General features: G+C 36.8%; 1 protein-coding gene across 6 annotated transcripts; it reads left to right on the top strand.

Annotated features, from left to right (window-relative positions):
* The first annotated feature begins 6 nt into the window (after nucleotides 1–6).
* DTWD1 (DTW domain containing 1) lies at nucleotides 7–6,083 on the top strand. 6 transcript variants are annotated; one of them, XM_010717432.3, is made up of 5 exons: nucleotides 7–266; nucleotides 1,291–1,577; nucleotides 2,395–2,538; nucleotides 3,138–3,411; nucleotides 4,534–6,083. In XM_010717432.3, the coding sequence occupies exons 2-5, from the start codon at nucleotides 1,320–1,322 to the stop codon at nucleotides 4,761–4,763; spliced, it is 906 nt and encodes a 301-aa protein (XP_010715734.1). In that variant the 5' UTR covers nucleotides 7–266; nucleotides 1,291–1,319; the 3' UTR covers nucleotides 4,764–6,083. The 6 variants fall into 6 exon arrangements, with proteins under 6 accessions (XP_010715734.1, XP_010715735.1, XP_010715733.1 ...); XM_010717433.3 differs by having other exon boundaries at nucleotides 1,314–1,577; XM_010717431.3 differs by having other exon boundaries at nucleotides 7–200.
* Nucleotides 6,084–16,716: the final 10,633 nt, after the last annotated feature.

The raw sequence follows: 16,716 nt of genomic DNA on the forward strand, positions 1-16,716 counted from the left end.
GGGCTGGCGGCTCTGCAGAGGCCTTTGCCGTCGCGGAAGTAGTGCCCGCTGTCCTGCAGAGGGGGCCGGGTTCGGCCTTTCGCTCCCAGCTCCCGAAAAGCAGATCGCAGCAAGGAACCTGTCTGCGCCTTGGGATTTGACTGTTCAGTGGGTTTTCCTGACCTTTAAAATGTTAAAGCTTGTCGCTGCGGGAGGGAGAGGTATCGAAGCATGCACAAGTATTTAATTTATCCGGGATTTATTTTACATTCCTATTGTAAAGTTTGGTGAGCGTTTTATCTTTGTTGATTTTCAATTAGATTACGCTTGGTTTTATCTAAACAGTTCCCTTCGGAACGCAGCTGGGGAATTGCTGTTTGTTTGCTGTCGTTAAGCGGGGCCGTTGGGTTACATTATTTCTCCAGTACGATCCCCAACATGAAAGGCAACCTCGGTTAGCCAGAAGTAAACAGGGGATTACTGCTCTCGTGTGAAGTGGGGCGGCTCGCAGCTCCTGCAGGCGGCTCCTCCCGCACGGGCCGAAGAGCAACAGGACTGACTCGGGCAGGCAGCGTCCCTGGAGCTGCCGCACAGCTGTAGTGATCCCGCCTGGGTAGGCAGAGCTACTGAGAGCAAAGAGAAAGCTCTGCACCGGCTGCAGAGTCTGTCGTGAAGAAAGCCTGCAAAAAAGGCTGTTCTGTCAGTGTTACTGTACAAACGTTCACCTGCAGAATGAGTTTAGACTGTCAGTGCTTACTAGTTAGTATATGGAGTACCACAGCCCTATTTTAGCTCTTCTGAAGCGTTAATCTAGCCTCAAGCTTTGTTCCGGGAGGATTTCCCTTCTCTCACAAAGCTCTGTCAACAAGAATTTTGTTTAATTTGTTTGCCTGCCTGTGCACAGTACATTTCAGCACAGAGATCCAAGTCTAGTTACAACTTTCTGTCCTGTAGACGTTAATTCCTTACTAGCAGCCATGCTGAAAACTGATGAGACTGCTCCTGTAGTATCTGTTGTTACCTTGTAGACACAGATCCTGCCCCTAGGAAGAAAAAAAGTTATTAGACTAAGTTATCTGGGTAAAAGGATGAGTATATGAGCATATGTGCATTAAGAATACACATCTCAAGTTCTGTCCGGCTATTTATGTACTCCTGAAATCTGTTTAGAGTTCTTGGTACTGCTATAACTGGGTCAGATGATTGTGCTATTTTTTTGTTATAGGAAATACATTTGTTGACAAGATCATACGTAGGATCATATAGAATAATCTCTTTATAATTATACCATAACGGATCTTTATTTTACAGGTAAATCACATTGTCTCTTTCAGTTAACCATGTCTTTACATTCATCTTCAATTCTAAATGAAGAAAACTCTCAAGGACCAAAAAGAAGTCTAGAACAGCAAACTCCATCATCATTTCAAGATAACCCGCTTCAAAAATTACAGTTAGCATCACAGGAAGTACTTGAAAAGGCAAAAAAAAGTGGGAGATCAAAATGCCCACGATGCAGTAGCTCAAGGATGTTTTATTGTTACACATGCTTTGTTCCTGTTGAAACTGTCCCTACTACAGAAATCCCAACAGTGAAGGTTAATATTTCTTATGAATCTTTTATAATATTCTTGTGTCTTTTAGTTATTACGGACATAAAACAGATTGTCTACGATCATTTCTTTTCTAATTCGTTCTTTACAAACAGTAATTTTTAACATAAAAGTGATAATGAATGAATAAATTCCATTTAGATAAAATTATTGTTCTTATTTGAGAAATTAACATGCACAGGTGCTGACAGTGTGCCACTCTTCACATAAATGTTTATGTGCCTAATTGTTGGGAAGATAAGCAGAAGTCACTCATAAGTGTTAGTTTACTTTGTTTTTAAAAGTTTATTTACCTTCATTCAGCTTGTAAGAATTCTGGCCTGTACAAAACGTACTGTGAAAAAGGTATGATTTGTCCATAACCAAGGGTGAATGTAATACAGATGAGCATTCATATTTTAAGACCATTATATTGCTTAAATTAATAATTTATATATTATATAATTTATATTATTTTATATATATTTATATTATTATATAATATTTATATTATTAATTTATTACTATAAATTAATAATATCTTTTCTATCTTTTGATACTATTTCTAGAGCTTTTTTTAAGCACACTAGTGCTACAGCATTCCAAATTGCATTCACTGCATACTTAGGTATTTACATGAAGTCAGAGAATGTGACAGGTGCTTCTTGTCACTTGTGTCAGGTTTAGTTCTAAACGTGAAAAAAATAATTGTAAACTATTTGAAAGAAATCTGTCTTAATTACATGCGCATAAGGATTTATCCTGAATTTTTGTATATGTATATGTTTTTAATATGATAATTTTTTTTTCTTTATTGCTTTAGTTACCTTTGAAGGTTGACATTATTAAGCACCCAAATGAAACTGATGGCAAGAGCACTGCTGTGCACGCTAAGCTCCTGGCACCTGATGATGTTACAATTTACAAGTACCCTTGCATTCCCGAATACAAAGAAAAAAGACATGAAGTAAGAAATTCCATGTAAATAACAGGGCTTTGCACTGGGAAAAAAACAGCTATCTTCCGTGCTTCCTCCTGCAGCTGATACTGCTCTCCTCTAGGAGAGAGAGTGGGAAGCACTATTCTGTTAATCCAGTCCATTCCATCTTGAACATCTCAAAGCATGGGCCTACAAATGTATAATGGTTATGGTCTGTCCTGCAAAGCTTGAAGATTCTGCAGCACCATCTAAGCACCTTGAATTTCCTGTTTCCAGCACCTTAAGTGGTAGATAATACGATACTGTGTACCATAAGAAGTGTCACATCCAGATATTCAGAAATACTCAGATGGGTATTCTGCTCATCCTAGTCAGCATCTGCCAGATTTAAACATCCTTAAAATTGTCTTTATTCATTATTTTAATTCAATCCTTTAGCTTATTAGAAATATATATATATATATATATATATATATATATATATATATATATAATATTTAAAGAGAAACTCTCTCTACTGACTTAAATGCTTGTGGATGGGGATCAAAAGTTTCTATTCTTTAATGAAAGAATTCCTACCGTTTCATTAGCATATTGCTTAGATCTCATTTATTTTCTTCATTTAGGTGGCACTTATCTTTCCCAGCCCCGATTCAGTTTCAGTAAAAGACATCGCTTTCCATCTCCAAAAATATTCCAGGAAAGGTGTTGGTGACACTGATGATGACTGTTCCAGAGAGCCGTTTCTTAAGAAAGCAAAAGTAGAACCTACAGAAGAAAAAGATTTAAATGAATGCATCTCAAGCAACAAGAATGAAAGCATTAAACTGAAGAAAATAGTATTTATTGACAGTACCTGGAATCAAACTAACAAAATAATAACTGATGAAAGACTTCAAGGTAAAAAGAAAAAAGTTGTTATTGCTACAGAAAAGGTTAAGTGAAATACCTGTATATAAAATCACAAAAATTTCCTGCATCCTTTTTTGCTGATAAATCTCTTGGCCTTTTCATCTCTCTTCTTCCCTCAAAATCAAAGGTGGAGAGTGCAATGCAAATAAGTGGGAATTCTGTCACTAGTTTCCACATTCTTATTAAAATAATTTAAGTTGATTTGTTATTCAGGGGTCTACAGTAGAGACAAGGTAAATCCAAGCTATGTGAATCCTTTCTGCCTCAACTTCAAAGAGGATAAAGGGCCTGGAGCATATGAGGAAAGGCTGAGGAATCTGGATCTGTTCAGGGTACAGAAGACTGAGGGGATCTGATCAATGTTTATAAATATTGAAATTGTGAGAGTCAATTGGAGGAGGCCAGACTCTTTCCAGTAGTGTATAGTGATAAGACAAGGAACAGTGGCCAAAAACTGGAAGACAGGAAGTTCCACACAAATATGCAGAATAAATCTACAGTTTGGGTGACAGTGCACTAAAACAGACTGCCCAGAAGGATGGTGGAGTCTCCTTCTATGGAGATATTCAGGACCCATTTGGACACCAACCTGTGTGACATACTGTATGGAACCTGCTTTAGCAGGGAGTGGGAGATCTCTTGAGGTTCCTTCCAACCTCTGCCATTCTGCAAACCCAGCTCTGAAAGTTACTGATAAAATTTGGGAATACAGAAGATTAGGGAAGGGGTGGAATTCCTGCTTGAACAGCATTTTCAAGCTGCTACTAAGACCTCTTCAGAAAATTAACAATATAGTTACAATAACAACATGCACAGTACTAAGACAACAGAATTACTAACTACCATAGGCACAAGCCATAATTACTCATTACTTAAAATTTTCTGCTCTGGAGTTTCTTGACTTGTTCCATCAAATTTCAAAGTGAACCACAAAGAAGATATTGTCGCCATTTTGCAGCTGAAAAATGAAGATGGAGGAGGGAAACTATTTGCACGCAGGCATATAGCAGGCTAGCAGCAAAGCCAAAACCAGAGCAACTGAAGGCTTGTTCGGCATCCTATCCCCCAATCCATCTCCTCTAATCCATGTCAATTTTTTGTTCTTGACAGGGTTACTACAAATTGAGTTGAAAACAAGGAAAACTTGCTTTTGGCGTCATCAGAAAGGAAAGCCAGATACATACCTTTCCACAATAGAAGCAATTTATTATTTCTTCGTGGATTATCACCAGGAGATTTTGAAAGAGAACTACAAAGGACAATATGATAATCTGCTTTTTTTCTTTTCATTTATGTACACGTTGATTAAAAATGCCAAGTGTGGCACAGGAAAAGAATAAACTGTCTGTCTATAGGTAACAACTTTTTGTTTCTTTTGTAATGATGATCTATCATAATAATTTAATTTTACCTGACTGAAATCTGGAAACAGATGGTACTCTTAGTCATGGCTAAGGGTTTTTCTCTAAAAGGAACCTTATGTGTGCCTGCAGACACATAAGGCTGCAGAACTACTCAGATGAGCAGTCTGAATTAAATTATTTGAATAGAATTAACAGTTTACTGAATACTGTACTGTAGTGTTTGAACCTGATCTGGTAATCACGATGAATTTCTTCAGGTGGGGATCGGAGAAATTGGCCTTTGTCCCATATGGATCTAACTCTAAAAAAGGATTTTGCATGCTAGCTTCTTTTATTTATGTTTTGGAAGTTTCATATGTCAGATTGATTTCAATTACATGACTTCAAAAACGTCCTGAAGTTATTAGGACAGTATTTCATAGAGGACTGGGGACAACAGTAAATGAAAAGCCACATTAAGTAAATGGAGTATAAATTACATCCTTGATGATTGAATCCGAAAATTGTCCTTGTAATAGCAAAGCGATCTCTTTAAATATTACTGTACAGTGCATGATTTCTATAGTGCCATTCACGTACTGTTGTATTAAAATTATTCTCAATTTCCTGGATAATTGTAGACTCCTTCAAACAGAATTTAAGTGTTTGTATAAGTTCATTATTATTTTGGCAAACACTAACTTCTATCATTATGGGATATCATGGTAAAATTTTGTAGATGCCACCTTATTATATTCTAAGCAGCAGAAAGGACTCATTGCACACTTGGAGTTATCTGAAAATGTAGATCTTTTTCAGGACCTAAGCTAAATATACAGAGACAAGAAATATGATAGATTGTGGTTCTACCTCAGCATTCCTGACAGGACTTCCTTAAGTTAAGAAGACTGTGAATCCACTGTGTTATTTCTTTTGCAACCTTGTGCAAATTTGCACGGCATAAAAAGACTGTCCTTTCTAATTTAATTTTTGCTGGTATGCATAGGACTGCAGGCAGAGTCATCATGTGAGTGCAATTGTGTGTGCCTTTGCCAAGTGCTAGCAGTAAAGGTAGTGCTGGCAGAGGTACTGGATCTGTTATTTTATGAGCAAAATTGTACGAATATATATATTTTTAATCATACTAGGTTGTTCAGCCAAATAAAATTATCTTGGTAAAAATTACAGCCTTAAGATATTGACACATGTTTGATTACAGATAGAGTATAAGGTGGATACATATTTCTGAATATTTTCATAAGCTTTACTGGCAAAAAAATAAATCTTGTCAAAGTGACACAGATTGAAGAACTATAATAGATCATTTTTTAACAGAGGTTCCAAAATTTGTTGTATATTTTCCTCTAGAAATCTGACAATTATCATCTGTACCATACTCTCCAGAAGAGTGCCCTCATATCCTAGTAAACATAGAAACACTACATTGAAAAAAAACTTCAAGAATGTAATTTTTTTTTTTTACTATTACACAGGAATTCATGCAGAATCAAACAACTGATTTGCTGTATATATATACTTTTTTTTTTTTTAAACACATCAAGATATTCGTGAAAGCCAAGTAAATATTGCTTTAAACAAACTACAGATACACTCCCTGCAGGTTGTACTTCAGATTTGTAATCTCATCTCCAGAAGTGAATGCATATGAAGCCCCATCTCAATGGACAACCAAAGCATATCTCCATTTGCAAGAAGAAATGCCAGTTATGAGTGCATATGAAGTGTGCGAATTAAAACAGCACTGCAAGAAGCATAGGTCTGAAGTCAGAATAAGAAAAAGCATTTTTAAATGTGTGTATGTATGAGTATATATATATATATACTCATATACACAAAGCTGTAGGTGACATTGTGCGTTCATGTGTATCAAGCAGTTAGAAAAATCAGTCATGTCTCAGTGTTACTGAAGCAACACATTTCTTGTTCATTTTACTGCTACTGAGAAGTTATTGGGGCTTTTTACAGTGATTAATGCTATCTCTTCTGGTTTGAATTTTGATAGTTTATTGATGCCTTCATCCGTTTTTATTTTATGAAGATTGCTGTAATGTTTTTTAAATCATCAAAATGATTTTAAATCACACAAATTTGAGATGGAAACTTTCATTCACTTCAAGCAAACAAAAATAAAATGAACCCGCTGACCTAGTGTTTTACAAGAACCAGAGAGAAAAATCTTGGGGGGAGGAGGAGGTACTTCCAAGACACATTTCCCCGAAAACATGTTTTTTTATTTAAGAAGTAGAGGTCAGATAAAAGCTTATATAAGCTGCTCTGTTACTTTCAGAAAATAGTTTCATAAGGTTAAAAATGTATTCCAAATTTAAGTTTTCTGTACCTCACTTTATTTGAGCAACGGGAATTAAAATTAATTTGCTTTTGAAATAGATTCTTAATTCCCAAGTGAAAACAATGTGCAGAAAAGATTTTAAATCTGAACTCTACATCCAGGAATTGGTTCAGGTTCTTTTTCATCTACTGTGACTCTTGCATTACACTGAGGTTCTTCTTATACCAAGTGATACAAGCACATCTAACATCCTTAATTAATACATTTATATCCCTGTGAAAACCTTTTATAAGGACAGAAAAAGGAGGTTATCATCACTCCTGCTCCAAGTCTGTCCTGAGCACCAGATGTACTTCCCCATCTTCTGCTCTCTCTTCTACAAAAAGATTTTAATCCTCTATTTAATTTCAGAACTGGTATAAGCCAAACCATCCAGGTCATCAACCTCACACTGAAAATGTCTTTATACCTCTGATACATTTTTTCAACTTTAAGATTAATGAATAGTTTTTTTCCACCAAATGAAAGCAATCAAGTGGTTAATCCTTTCAAGTGCAATTAGCAGCACTGACCTCCCTGTTCTTTAAAATGAAGGTCACTGGGAGGTAAAGGCCAGTTCTGGGCCTTTCCTTTCATATCAGAATACCCCTTCACTAACTATCTCTTCTCTTTCCAAAAACATCAGAGAGCAAGGGGGAAAAACAGGCTGCTTCTTCCATTAGCAGTAACTTAAACAGCCATAAGTTAAAGGGGGAGGAAAAGGAAGAGCATCTCTATCTATCTCCTTTCACAACAGAAGACATCTGGCCTCCTGTGGGGAGGCCCCAGATAACAAAGAACCTGTCATTACAAACCTCTGAGATGTGTTCAGAAAGCCATTTTACCTGCAGTCTGCATCATTCATTTCCTGCCACTGAAGCCATCTGCTTTTGCTTATTGTGGGTATTATTGTTCTTTGTTTGGCCAGGAGCGTGAAGTGGCTTCACTTTTGCATGCCTGTATGCTTGGTCAGAGGAAAGATTTAATCCTTTTCTCAAAATGAGTAAGAAGGAGCTGCAAAAAACAGTTCCTTTCCTGGAAGGTAGCACAAAGTCATCCAAGCTTAGGTTGAATAAAAGGTCATGTCAGTGCATGGGGTAAAGATATATTGAGATTGAAAAGAGATGACAACTTTGAATCTACAGCAGAAATGTTCCAAAGTACTTGAAATCCCACCTGATTTAAGCTCTTCGCAACTGCTTCTGGCAATTTTTTTTCAGCTCAAGTCTCTCTGGTTTTCAAGTTTCACTTAGGCTTCTGCAGATGCATAATAATCCATTTGTACTTTCCTTTTACACTGAGTTTCAGTATTTACACTCTGGTTTTTATCTCAATGGTTTGCTTTAAAAATTACGTCTCTTAGCAAATGAAGATCTTAGCATTTTATATATTTATATATAAATTTATATTTATCTGTTCATATAAAACAAGTTGATGTGAAAATCCAGTCCACCTACGTCTATGGTAAGTTTTCCATCATTCTCAGGTACTATTGACTTCTGTGTCTGAAAGGGCTGTGCACCAGCAGAGATCGTCCAGATTGTTCTGCAGCAAAATGGTGAATGGGGCAATGTAAAAACAGGAAAGCTTTCCTGCTAGAATGAAAAGACTACATGCCATTAAGATGCTAATCTGTCGATACTAAAATAGAAGGTTGCCATTGAGGTACTGAATGACTGTCAACATAATCTCTAAATGGCTATCCCTTGTTTCAAGAGGCAGTATTTCAGTTTAATCCCAATAGTTAAAAATGAACACTGATTTTGGTTGGTGACATTTCGCAATACCCACATTCAAAGTGTTTATTGTGAAGAGAATACAGCCTTCTTCCTGCTCCCTTGTTCTGAAGGATCACATCTTACTGCCATGGTTAATGGCTTCTGAAGGTAGGTCAGATGCAGTAAAATTTTCAAAATTATGTAACACAAACACAAGCACCCATTACCGTGTGGTGTCTTCACCACTACCTGCCAGAGGAAAAAATGAAATATTCCTTAAGCCTCACAGCAAGAGGTGGAAACTGGTTCTCCAATGCAAACCAACTCTGTATTTTCACCTCACTGAAAATGGAAATTTGTCTAACTGTGCAGCATCTTTTCTGCAGAAGAGTACTACTCTGAGTTACAGCAAAAATTTGATCAAGCTAAAACTACAGACTTCATATCAAATGTTCTTGCTAATGCTAAATAAAAATACTGTATTTCAAAAACATAAAAAATATTTTAAGCTTCATTTTTGTGACTAAATTGTTTGCCAAACACAGCACGAATTCTGGCTGACCTGAAGCTCTGTTTTCTAGTGATTGCAGTGCAACTGAAACATTCTATCTAGCTTTTTCTGCTTACAGCCTTTCGGACAAAAGCAATGCTGCAGTCTATTATAATTATTTACAGCAGACAAGCAAACTTCAATTTTCAGAAACTTCACGTAAAGCACCCCAGTCTACGTATTCAAACAGAAGTATTGTGATACTTCCTCTCAATCTTATAAAAGTCTATTTACAGTTGTTGGCTTCAGTTAGTATATCTATGTCAGTTAAGAGCACAAAAATGCTTGCATTCTTTTCAGTAAAATTGTGTTGGCAAAAAAACATAGAATAGAAATCTTTGTATTGCCAAAAGCTTCCTCTTTTCCTTGAATATGGCTTATTCTATCCGGGGAACTGGCTCAAACTTAACGACTGGAGCAGCTGCCAGAGTCTTTGACAGTAAAACTATATTGCTGAATTCTTAAATGCACAATGTCTAATATAGGCACAGCCTAAAAGCGACTTTGCTCGTTATAAAAAGAGAACATATTGAAAAAAATATATTAGAATAAGAAACAAGATAATCTTGAATCTTTTCAAGTCCATGAAAGCTTAACACAGTACGTTCAAGAAAAGAAGACAATACACATTATTATAAACTCCTCAATCTATGGATGGTCCTATGGAAACGGATGGGATTTCTTTTCCTAGGACCCTGCAGTATTCTGTTTTCTCTACATAGAGAATGGACATTCTCAGTTAAACTTGTGCTTATGTATATTCATCTTGCGTGTGAGGTGTCAATTCAGAAAAGATGTTTCTTGTTTATCATTCTACGTGTTGGCACTTTTCTTGAGAGCAAGAAACATCCCGTAACTAATGGTGGATGAGTTCTGCCACTGTTTTCTAGCACCCTTTTCACTTCCCAGAGTTCTAGTACTGGCATGACAGCAGTAATAGAACTGGGATCCTCCAGTGCTGCTGAGCTCGCTGGGCCACTTGCACCAATGAACAGAGACAAATATGCATCTGAGACAAAAGTACAATAAAATGTATCACTTATGAAAGAAAAGCCAATGTTTTGAGTTATCAAGACAACACTGAAGTAAATTAATCAAGCATACAATAAATTATAGCAGTTTGTTGTTTCATCCAAATAAAAAAAATTAGATCCATGTGTTGATATTCAAATCTAGAATTGCAACATGGCAGTTACATATGCTAATGTTAATATCTTTTGTACCTTCTCAATGTAAGATATGAAAATAAATACTCTTAAGAGGCAGTCTAACACAAGGCCCTTGTGAGACTGAATAGAGCACATGTGGAATCTGAGGATGACATCCATTACATTATAACACGTAGTTTATTTCAATACTCACTTTTGCTCCAAATCTACAATCTCTATTTTGCTTGGTTCTTCAGTTCCCTGGCTCTGCATATGAGAAGGACTGAATTCACACACAATCCATTCTAGGTCCAGAAATTAACATTTTCAGTAATCTAAGAAATTCCACAGCTTGGGATCAAATGGTAGAACAGAGCTCTAAAATTTGTTTGTAATTCCTAAAACTTATAGCTACAGTTCTTGTGTTTAGCTAGTATATTTCTATATTAACTCTACTAATAAAGAAACGGGGCTTAGTTTGAAGGCACAGCAGTGCTAGTAACAGCAACTAGATGACCCTTATTCTCATGCTCATTGAATCCATCAAAAACTCTTACTGGGTTTTTGAAAACTGTCATTTGCAAAAGCAGCAGTGATTCTCTGCCAAACATACTTTCCCATGCGCCTGCCAATTTCTTTTATTTATTTTTTAAATAGTTCTACACATTTGCCCAATAAAGTCAAGCTGCCTGGTCTGTAATTCTGTTCATTTTCCTACAGTCCTTATTAAATCAACATCACATTCTAGTTCCCATTCCTCTAAACCTTTTCAACCACCAGATCACACCACCAGTGACAGTTCAGCAGTTTCATATTTGAGTACAGGTAGAACATTTAGGCAAATAACACCCAGTCCTAGCATCTCGTTGCGTGTTCATTTAACTAATTTGATGTACAGCTTATAAAAACCTACAAGTGTAAAAGCATATTTGTGTACCAGCAAAGAGAGAATTAAACACTATTGAAAGTACATATTGAACAACCCCTATCTTACAATGAGAGAGAGAAAATAAAGGGCTGAAATATTTTTAAAACTTTCTTTACCTTATCCTCATCTTTTAATAATTATCTCAGAAGTTACTTGAGGAAATCGTTCAACGCAGAAGGCCCTACACAGATCACTCATGGAGACTGTCTGACATGTATACTATAGAGACAGAGCACAAAAAGCATTTAGAGCTGAAGGCGAACAGAGTTTAAATCTAGGGCAAAATAAGGATTGTTTTGAATAGCTAAGTTATGGTTCAATCAATAGCTGAAGGAGACACTCTACCTTTGAATACAAAGGGAACATAGGAAGAGTAATTTTCTGATTTACTCATCTGCTCAAATAAGTGTCCTTATTGTTACTGCATCAATTACAACAAGGAAAAAACAACTCTGAAAAATGTATTGATATTTTCACTCTGTTTTCTGTGTTTTATGAAACAGTTATATTCTCCTTCTTCGGGAAGGGTTTTTATCTTGACAGCAATGGCACATTTGACCTTGTCTGTCCAAAGGCCCACCTAAACCATCACAATTACCCAAAAGCAGATGCTCATTTCCACAGAAGCACCACAGAGCACTCCAGTAACATGTTCCACTGACGTAGTAACTAAAGAAAAACAACACAATTCAGATGAGAGAGGGCAAATGACCAAACTAAATTGCAAAGAGGCAATTTAATTCAAAGCTTAAAATGTATACTGCGTCCATGTTAGTTGTTGTTTTTGTTTTGTTTTTGCTTAGCGTTGCTTGTTTATTTTTGCTGGCTTTATTTTAAGAGAACTGAAAAAGTTACAGATACTGGCTTCAATCAGTTTCTCTGTAGAGACACATTTCAATCATTACCTCCACACATGGCTGGCTATGGCTCCCAGGAGCCTGGCAATTAGAGCAAGGATATTCTGGCCACACCATTTTTATACCTTCTGCAAGAGCCCTCCAAGCAACTGAGAAGCATGAGCCAAAGGAATTTAGTGTACCGGTACACAGAGAACAGCCTTCCGTTATAAGACAATCTTAGGTCTGCTTTGAGAAACTGGAGTCTGATAAAAGCAATCTTAAACACAAACGTCTGTTTTCCCTGGTGCTTCTAAGAGATTCTAAAATGCAGGCAAATGCAACAGCAATTTGCAGCGTTGGATACAATTATACAAGCAGATTAGCTTCATTTACAGCAGTGAAGCTACACCTATTTTAGAAAACTTGATGAAACATAGATGCATCATCTTGCCTTTCCAAACTGGGTTTATAGGATGGACAGTGAGTCAGAAAACTTAAAATTGCTGAAAAAAAATGACTTTGAACTCTTGCATTTATTGTCTCGGAGATACCATAGTACTAAGTTTTACTATATTTAGCTTATAAATCCTTTTTATGAACTATCATCTTTGATTTTGTTTGGACCAAAAGCATTTGAGTTTCAATCTCACCCTCTAAGCTGGGTTCAGTGAAGAAGAGCAGCCCTAAAACAATTAAAGTAGTGAAGAGTTCTTACATGAAATAAATATGGCTTGCACAAGGTGACTCAAAGGTGCTGCTGCCTACATGACTCTGGACCCTGTGGTTTAGTAGTCAGCAGCCTCAGAGCCATTTTTTCTTTCTCTGGAGATGCATGTGATCTATATCATCAGGAAGAAACGGTCTTCCTTACTTGTGCATCATGGAATATACTTAGAGAGATTACCCATCTTCACAAACTCAGGATTTATGCAGCAAAATAAACAAATAAGTGAAATCCAAAACAAACAACTAAGTGAATGTTAAAACCACAAATCATTAGCACCCTGAACATTGCTTTTTGTTGTTGGGTTGTTTTTGTTTTTGTTTTTGGTTTTTTTTTCCCCATGGTTAACTGCAGTGTTCTATTTAGAATTCATTATTTTATTGCACATAAATCCTTAGCCTTTTAAAAATAATTTCTTTAATCTTTGGGGGAAGAGTATATAAACATCTTGACTATTCAAAAACAGCAGCACTTAATGCTACTCTCTATAGCATTCTGCTTTGCTGAAGGAGGCACTTTGGCAGTTCTCTTCTATTTTCTCCCTACCATCTCCCCTCCTTTCAGAGGCCCCTTGTCATGATGACCCATCCATTTGGCTAAGGGCTGCATACAGCTGCATATGAAAGAAGCCAACTGTATTCTTGGGTCAGCTGGGGAAATTTGCTCAAATGTAGGTACATACCAAGCTTTTACCTCCTGTAACTTCAGGGAGAAAAGGCCTAGGCCTCAACTCAGGTTCCAGCTGAGGCACAAAGCAGATCCACTGGCTACATTGCAAATGCTCAGCAGTTTCAGAAAATCCAATGCATAACAACTGTTTTATTAAAGGATTTTCTCCTACATATGTGGAACCGCAGATTTTTGTTCACTGAAGTCCATGAAGTGCTATAACGTTTTGCAGTTCATTACAGTGAAGGAAGAATGATTAACTGACATGTTAACTCACCAGCTATGCTATCCTATAGATATGAGATGTGTGAAGACAGAGCTTGTTCAAGTTGAAGTTCCAACAATTTGCACAAGTTTACATCCTGCAGCAGATGCTGGGCCATATTCCTTCCCCCAGTGACATTTGGCAAAGACATGCCCTAAATGTGACTGTATCAAATGAGTGTATGGGTCAAAAACAATAATTTTGATTCCATTAAAAGAAAACCAAAATAAATAGTTTTCATGTAGTTTGTTTAGGAAGGCAGACTGTATTACTCTTCAGCTCACTAAACTTTACTTTAACAAGCTGTGAAGCCAATACAGTCTTGGTTCAACAGTTCAGTATTGCTTTTTTTTTTTTTTTTTTTGCAAAGCTTGAGCATGTCACTTGGCATGAAAATCACACATTTTGAAGCTTTTGAGAAAAATCTTGTTTTTCTTCCATTAAAAAAAAAATCTTCCTCCCCAAATTACCTTAATACTTTTCCTTAGCAAAACAAAGATGTTCTTTGTTTAAATAACATCTCCCTTCTCGCTTGTTACGAAACAGCACATTTCTCATTTCCTCAAAGGTGGTTGCTGGATGAGATCTTAAGTAAAGACCATTCACTTTTTTATTATTATTTAATAAATATTAACGTAGTTGTTGGTTTTACCAGTGAATCATATAGCTATTATTTCTTCTAATTGTTTTTAAAGTTCAAGTGCACTAGGAACAATTTACATGCAGAATAGCTACAACTCCTGCAAAACTACACAAGCTCTTTGATACAAGACCTCCACTATAATCTGACAGCGTCAGCTCTCACAGGCAGCAGTTGAATCTCAGTGCCCATGTGTGAGTATCAGTCAATGCCCTTCCACCGTGCCTATAACCAGCAGGAAACGTCTGCAAGTTTACACAGTACAGTGAAGAGCCATGTGCAAGTGCTTGAGCTACGGGTAAAGGAATTACTAAAAAGCAGGATAAAAAAGTTCAAGTGCTGCTCTAGTACACATGCACTGCTTGCAATCCTTATGTTAGCTAGGCAGCTCTGCACAGCTCCACACCCTGCACACCAGCCATCTAGTCTCTAGAAGCATCTTATTTTTAAGTTTTCAAAGTCTGTGCTCTAGACTCTCACAAAATAAGGGTCCAAATTCATAGTACTTCCTTCCTTTCCCACACGTTGTGTGACAGGAGCTCCCTCCAGAGGAACCAATCAAGGTGCTTTTAACTGTGAAGAGCTGTCAGGAAGAAATTCTGCACACACAGTTCAGCCAAAGTAGTTTCTTGTTATTTTACTTAATATCTACAGGCATACCTGTCCCACCTAAGTTGCAGTCAGCAACACTCCCTGCAATTTAGCGAAAACTGAAGAGAAGAAAAATGAAATTTGTATACAATTCTTAAAATATTTTTTTAAAGTGAAACAAAGACAAGAAGTTGATTCATACATGCAGTTAGCAGAAATTGGTTAACCATTATCACTATTCACACATTTTGAGCTTGGTCTAAAAGCCTTTAGAATTTTTGCTGAAAGGTTATGCAGACATTATAGAAGCTGAAATCATTTGTTACTTTGCAGGATAAAACTTATACTCTTATTTCTTTCCTAAACTGGCCCATAGTTACAGCAATGGTTAGGAATGCATATACATCTGACTAGTTAAACATCCACAGCTTATTTTACAGCAGTACTGCTGGCTAAAAAGTTTTGGATCTCTGAATTGTGGTTTGTGGGATCCTGCAAGGCCTTGCAGACTTGTTAGAGAATTTCTGTAGGGCTAGATAAACATCCTGCAGAGTGCTTTGTTGATTCTTCATAATTTATGCCAATTTTTTCAGTTAATGCACAAGATTACATTATGGCTAGCATTCAGCAAGTGCTGGATATGAATGCAAAAAATCTTACGTTACTTTTATTTGCAAGTAAAGAGGTTCAAGAATTGCTCTCTTGTTCCTATTAGCATAATTGAATATAATGTTTTATCACCAAATATACACAGTAATCCAGCAGTGTAGCTCAGATCAAACAAATAAATTACCATACCAGACATTGATGCTGTCAGGAAGTCAGCATCTTAAACTTATGGTGCCCAGATAGAAGCAGTATCAAGTTCAGCAAACCTGGAAGCAAGTTTGGCTGCTGTACTGAGTTTAGCACTAAAATATTTTAATATCAATGCACTGGAAAATAACACAAGCTGTAGATACAGAATAAAAATACTGAAGATACTGGTCTCCAGGGAAGAACTGGTCTTCCAGTTTAGCCGGAAGAAAAACATATTGCAGATAAAAGACAAATGTAGGATTTTTTCTTTTTTAAGAAGTTCTCAGAAATGGAAGTGCTTCAGTTCCTGCCATACTCCACAATTCACAGAATCACAGAACAGTTAAGTTTGAATAGGACATCTGGAAGTTATACAGTCCAACCCATCTGCTCAAACAGGGGCACCTGGAACAGGCCGCCCAGGACCATGTTCAGGCAGTTTTTGAAGATATCCAAGAAGGGAGACTCCACAACCTCTCTATGGAATTTAATTGAGTCTCAAATTCTCTCACAAATCCAGCAATAGACATCCTTAAGACCAACATCAATATATTTCCCAATCAGTGCTGAAGTCAAAATCACTATTGTTCTCTTCCTTGTTTTCTAGGGGAACGGGGAGTGTTAATCTAAGGAACTTCATCCACAGTTTCATATAACAGAATGATTACCTAACAGTTTTTTGTCAGTAATTACACAAGCACTGAAACACACGCACCAGCATAGTGCCCAG

Source organism: Meleagris gallopavo, chromosome 12 (genome assembly GCF_000146605.3).
Source record: "Meleagris gallopavo isolate NT-WF06-2002-E0010 breed Aviagen turkey brand Nicholas breeding stock chromosome 12, Turkey_5.1, whole genome shotgun sequence".
NCBI lineage: Eukaryota > Metazoa > Chordata > Aves > Galliformes > Phasianidae > Meleagris > Meleagris gallopavo.

Coding starts and splice junctions, on each gene's coding strand:
- DTWD1 (XM_010717431.3), top strand. CDS start 170: ATGTTAAAGCTTGTCGCTGCGGGAGGGAGAG. Junction 201..1,290: donor TGTCGCTGCGGGAGGGAGAG/GTATCGAAGCAT, acceptor TTTATTTTACAG/GTAAATCACATTGTCTCTTT. Junction 1,578..2,394: donor CAGAAATCCCAACAGTGAAG/GTTAATATTTCT, acceptor TTATTGCTTTAG/TTACCTTTGAAGGTTGACAT.